This window comes from Brassica napus, chromosome C4 (genome assembly GCF_020379485.1).
Source record: "Brassica napus cultivar Da-Ae chromosome C4, Da-Ae, whole genome shotgun sequence".
NCBI classification, from domain to species: domain Eukaryota; kingdom Viridiplantae; phylum Streptophyta; class Magnoliopsida; order Brassicales; family Brassicaceae; genus Brassica; species Brassica napus.
The window spans coordinates 17311699-17318065 of record NC_063447.1 but is presented as its reverse complement, the minus strand read 5'-3'; the positions used below and the strand labels follow the sequence as shown (position 1 = coordinate 17318065).

Genomic DNA, 6367 nt, shown 5'->3' with positions numbered 1-6367 from the left:
GTATGGTTCATAGCAAAATCACATGGCCACAACAGAATATAATGCAAACAAGGATAATCAATTAGATGCATTCAATCTTATCATTCAGTTGCATATCAATTAGGGTTTACCAATTTCAAGGTTGGTAATATGCGGCTAGATTTTAGGGTTTCAGAATCTGAGTAATCTAGGAACCTAACTCTCATGCAATATGTAATCAATCCTAAACCTCAAATCAATCATTCAAATTTTAAGCAATATGAGATTTAAGGTTTCAAGGCCTTTAGGAATTTAAAACGAGATTTAGGGTTTTAAACATTTAAGTGGCCGATTTTATCAACATGAGGTTAAGGGTTTCAAGGCCTTAAGATTTTAGTTTAGAGATTCAATCAATCTATTAATCTTAAAACTCAGATCATCAATCATTCAATCAAGCAAGAACAATTTAAAATCGATTTCAAGCTTTAGGGTTTTAGGGTTTTCGATTCCAAGATTTAGGGTTTTCATAATTCAGATCATAACAATCAATAAAACAATCAATCATGTTCTAGGGAATCGATTTCAATTTAGTGATTATGAGATGATCAGTTTTAGGTTATACCAATTTCAGGGTTTGATCAAGAACATAGGATTTCCATAATAATGGATTAGGGTTTTAGGGTTTGATCATTATGTTCTTAGATTTAATCGATATACTTTTGTTTGTAAGGTTGAAACCGGACCACCAAAGAGAAAGGATGAACCTCGAGCTGCACACGGACGGGCGCGAGCTGGCTGTCGTCGGATGTGATCTGAACGGGACGGGACGCGTCTGCTTCCTATCGGGTTCGCGAGCTGCTTCCTATCGGGTTTGCAAGCGGCTGATCGGGATTGTGAGCTGGTTGATCGGGAACACGGGCTGGCTGTGATGCGAACGGAAGCTGAGGTCGTCTACGATCAGGAACACCTTAGGGATGGAGCTGATTCATTGGTCATGCAATCCGTGTACCTGGCCATAAAGTGCATAATTTTCGTGGGATATATCAGTATGATCACCACGGCTCTTGCCTCTTACCATACTGATCTGTAGTATAGTTTTGATCAGTAGATTACATAGGTATATGATATCTTGCATATTTACATGGTTTTAACCATCATTTCTTGTACATAATGATCATGTAGATTAGGAATTAGGCATCTTTATGGTCCATTTTGCATACATGAGTCTTTATTAGAGGCTAGAGTGTGATATGGAGTTCTTGGAGGTGTTTAGAGACATTTGTGGTGAAAAAGAGTGAAAGATGATCATGGATGGAGGTCTTAAAGATCTATTCTGTTGCTAATATTTTGGTACGACATAGTAAATTGAGTTATCTTTCCAATGGAAGTGGTTTCAAGTCATTTGGATCTGTATTGGAGGAGTTATGATCGATTTACTGGAGGCGTATCAACTCTGACGCGGGTTGGACCAACTCGGGTTCCCTTACCCGGGCGCGAGAAGAGTTAGATGGACGAGAGGGCCGACGCGGGTAGATGGACACGGGTTAGCTTACCCAGGCGGCCTCACCAGAAGCTGGACGAGGAGCTGACGCGGGTTGGACGACGTGGGTTGCGACTGATGATTTCTAACCGAGTCGCGGGTTTTACTTTGGCGATTTTAGACATCTTTTTAGGGTATTTTAGACTTTCTAAAGGAAACCATTAGATTTTCCAAGGATATATAAATACTCCTGTAATCCCAAAGTTGGGATCTTATCTTATTATCTATCAAATCAAAGACCATTTTAGAAAAAAGATCTAACCTTGATCATAATTTCTTATCATTGCTTGATTATCTTGCTTTCTAATCATGTTTAACCTGGAATCATCCATGGTTTTGGGGTTATTCATGTCTATTAGTGAGTAGACTAATCTTGGATTCATGGGCTAGGATGATTAAGGGTGATTAGAGAAGATCTAGGGTGTTTAGTGTTAGATTTACTTGTTTCCTTGCTTGTTGAGGGTTCTCAATGCTATTTTAGTCTTGATCATACTAAAATAGATCTCTAGGCATTTCCTGCCCACAAGGTGTATGATGAAATGCCTGAACCAAATCTTCAATGCTTTTAGCTTGTTTTACCTAAGAGATTAGTTGCTAAAGGAGTTAAGATTGCTATTGGACTTGTTCTCCATATTTGCTTTAGTAACATTCAACCTAAGAGATTAGATGCTTGAGTTGCTTTACCAAAAGAACATTCATCTAGAGATAGAGCTTGTTTAGCTTAGTGTCTAGGCATAAGGAAAGTGTTTGATTGATACCTTGCCACCCTTAGATTGGATCTACATCATCCGAGATCAAATGTCTAGCCCCTTGAGTCCTCTTGCGTCAAATTGAGAAAGAAAGATCATTACTTTATTGCATTAGCTTATTAGTTCTTAGTTCATACCATCTTTAAAACCGGATCGCACTTAGCTTAAGCATGAACTTGCATTCCCTTTGCTTTAGAATCACCTAGGATTGGTTCGACAATCTTTTATACTACATTGATTTGATCTTGGACCCTTGAAAAGTCTTGCATAAAATTGGCGCCGTTGCCGAATTCTAAGTTGATTGTGATATTGAGATTTAGTCATTTGCTTGAGACTAAGTCAATTTTTATTTAATTGTGTTATTGCTTCTCTTTGTTCTTCCCCCTTTGCATTTCAGGTGTATGAACACAAGGAGAAAAGGTCCAACAAACCTAGTTCCAAGAGTTGAAGACATTAGAGCACTTGAGAGGGAGATTGCAAGACAGAGAAGAGAAGTAGAGCAACAGGCTCGCTTGCAAAGGTTGGGGTTTGATATGGAGAATCCGCCTCAATATGGTGATGCCCTAGGGGGCATTGATCCAAGAGTTGATCATCTTAGACCACAGCATCCACAGCGCTAAGTTAGAGCCATTGGAGCCTATGATCAATCTCACATTCATGGTCATAGGTTGGGAATCAGAGCACCAGCTGTGGAGAACAACAACTTTGAGAACAAGTCAGGGCTGCTTAACACCATAGAGAACAACAAGTATCATGGCCTTGCTGCTGAAGACCCTTTTGATCACTTGTACAACTTTGATAAATATTGTGGCTTGTCCAAGACCAATGGTGTTTCTGAAGATGCCTTCAAGCTCAAGCTGTTCCCCTTTTCTTTGGGAGACAAAGCACACCAATGGGAGAAGACTCTTCCAAGTGACTCTATCACAACTTGGAATGAGTGCAAGAGGGCTTTCCTAGAGAAGTTCTTCTCTATCTCAAGGACGGCCAAGATCAGGAATGAGATCTCTAGCTTTCAGCAGAAGAACCTAGAGGGCTTTAGTGAAGCTTGGGAGAGGTTCAAGGGCTATTGGTCTCAATGCCCACATAATGGCTTCACCGAGGAGAGTTTGCTCAGTACCTTTTACAGAGGTGCTCTTCCAGAGTTCATGAGCAGACTAGACACAGCCAGCAATGGTTTCTTCTTGGGTAAAACTGAAGAAGATGCAGAGGAGCTGGTGGAGAACATAGCTTAGAGTGACTCAGTCTACAGTGAGGAGTATGATAGAAGCAACAGAGGTGATGATCAGCACACCAGGAAAGAGCTGAAGTCTCTCCAAGCCAAGTTGGATCTACTCCTTGCAGAAAAGGCTAAGCAGGAGAAGATGAACTTTGTTGGTGACCAGAAACAAGAGGCACCTCCAGTGATCAATGAGGTTGATGGTTTAGAAGGCCAAGAGGAGCTGTGCTTCATCAATGCTAATGGCACATGGTACAAGAAAGAGCCCAACTTTCAGTACCAAAACAACTACCAGCAAAGACCACTCTAGAACAATCAGCAAGGAGGTTACCAAGCCGACCAGTCTCCTCATACTCAAGGAAGCTCTTCTCAAGCTCATGCTCAAGATTCAAGTGTGGATTCTATGTTCAAGCAACTCTTGGAATTTCAGGCCAGAAATGAGAAGACCATGATTTATGAGTTCAAGAACATCCATGCAAAGATTGATGGGAACTATTCTGACCTCAACAACAAGTACATGCAACTTGCCTCTCGTCTCAAGGCTTTGGAGATTCAAGTTGCTTCTATGCCTTCATCCTCCAAGCAGCCAATGGGGTCTCTACCAGGGAAACCAGAAAAGAACCCCAATGAGTCTTGCAATGTTGTCTTCTCCACTACTTCTCCAGAGATTGAGCTGAGTGATCATGAGAAAGGGGAGGATGAGATTGGAAGACTGGTATTTGGAACTGAGTTTGGGGAAGTTAAGAGATTTGTTGTGGCCACAGCTGAAGCACAGATTGTGAAGGACGCTGCCAGGAAGGTTGAAGCAATGAATCTGCAAAAAGCTGAGCACAAGGCTGAGAAACAAGTTGAGAAGAGAGCTGACAACAAGCTGAAAAAGGTTAAGCTAGAGGAAGCCACTGTGGTTGAGCTATCACCCTATGATAAGCTCCCTTTCCCCCAAAGAGTTCTCACCAAAGCTCAGAAGAAGGTGCTCTCCAAGTTCAGGAAAGATCTTAGTGATGTTGGGGTCAGGCTTCCAGAAATCTCGGGTATGCGTGAAGCTCATGTCCAGATGATGCTCATCAATGACATTCTAGACCACCAAGCTGAAGTAACCGAGCTTTTGGACATCTCCATTACGAAGATTGATCCACCAATCCCTCCAAAGTCCCTCCCTAAGCTTGAGTCTCAAGGGATGTTCACCTTGCCTTGCTACCTTGGTAAGCTCACTTTTAATGATGCTCTTGTTGATTCTGGTGCAAGTGTGAATGTGATCTCAAAAGAGATAATGAAGAGTCTAGGGATTGAGAGCATGGAGCTAAACACATCTTCCCTACAGTTTGGAGATTCCTCTTCTACAACTCCTATTGGTCTCATCAAGGACTTCCCTTTGAAGATTGGAGCACGCACCATTCCTATAGACCTCACTGTTCTGAAGATGGCAACTGAGAAGAGAGTCCCATTGATCCTTGGCACTCTATTCCTTACAACAGTAGGAGCTTGCATAGACTTTGCCAACAAGAAGGTCACACTCGTAAATGTGAACAAAGATGTCTCCTATCCACTACAATCACCAAAGATGATTGCTGAGTATTGTGGAACAATCACTTGTGGAGCATCCTCCATTGAGAAGACCAAGGCTGAAGGGGTTGGTATTAAGAAAGAAGGTCTTGCTGGAGAGTCCTCTAAAGAGCTGTGTGATGAGCACTTGGAAAATGCTACAAAGGAGGAGGTGAGTAGAGCCACAAAGGCTGCTCATGGCAAAAATAAGACGATGAAAGAACATTACCCTCCACCTCTTGATATAATGCCACATACTCTTACTCTTCACCCAATGAAGTTCAAGGATGGAGCTATTGAGTACAAGATCAAATGCAAGGGAAAGTCTACACCATTCTCAAGTGCAAAAACCATCATCACTTCACAGCTCCAAGATGATCCAATCAAGCTTCAAGAGCTTCTCTCTCAAGTCCTCACCATCACTCTTGAAGGTGGGAAAGATCCTCCTCTTCATTAGCCAATTGGAAGGAAAGTCAAGCTAGAGACATAAAACAAGCTCACTTGGGAGTAAGTCCCATGGTATCCTCTGTATATATCTTTTTCTTGCTTTAGTGTGTTTGAATAAGCTTAGGGACAAGTTTGGGGGAATTCTAAAAAATTCCCAAAGGTCATGTCAAAAATTCCAAGGTGACAACAAGTCCTCCCTCCTCATTTCTCTTCTCTTATGACAGCCAACTTCAAGTAAGTGCATTCTAGCTTTGTAAGTTATCATGTTTATGTATTTTCCTTAGATCTCTCCTTTGAGCTTATTCTCACACAAGAGACTGTGTGAAGTAAGTTTGGGGGAGAGTCTACTATCTCACATTGTGTTTTGTTTTGTCTACTTGTTATTAAGTCTCATGCATTGCATTGTGAATAATTATTTGCATAGAAAATCCACAAAAATAGAAAAATTTCGAAAATCACAAAAATAAGCATTTAGTTGCATCATTTACATCTTTAGGATTGAGTCTAGAAGCATTTAGATTGCATTCATGCATTGGGAGAAACCTTGTAAAGAACACATGTCTAGAACTCAATTTGACATCCTAGCTAAACCTATCAAGTAGCTTAAGCATCTTTTGAAAAAACTTGTAAGCTTCGAGCCTTGAAAACTCTTCTTAAAACTTGTTTGCTTGCTTGATATTGGCATTGTTCTTAAAATCAGTTCCAAACTGAACTTGGCTTGAATGAACTTAATCTCTCTTGCATATGGGCACTTGCATACTTGATCATGGATCTCATACACATTTGGGTTATCTTATTCCATTATACCAATCTTTGTTAACCCAAATGGCACTCCATACCCTACAACCCTAACCATTCTTTGAGACCAAACATTGAATTGCATGAGTGAGGCCTCTTTTTATAGCTTGTCATGTG

General features: G+C 41.0%; 1 protein-coding gene and 1 non-coding gene across 2 annotated transcripts; one reads left to right on the top strand and one right to left on the bottom strand.

Annotated features, from left to right (window-relative positions):
• Window positions 1-3233: 3233 nt before the first annotated feature.
• LOC125586552 lies at window positions 3234-3340 on the bottom strand. Its single transcript, XR_007323089.1, has one exon. It is a non-coding gene; the product is annotated as a small nucleolar RNA R71 (small nucleolar RNA).
• A 571-nt stretch (window positions 3341-3911) lies between these two features.
• Window positions 3912-5462, top strand: LOC111211066. Its single transcript, XM_048755546.1, has one exon. The coding sequence runs from the start codon at window positions 3912-3914 to the stop codon at window positions 5460-5462; it is 1551 nt and encodes a 516-aa protein (XP_048611503.1).
• Window positions 5463-6367: the final 905 nt, after the last annotated feature.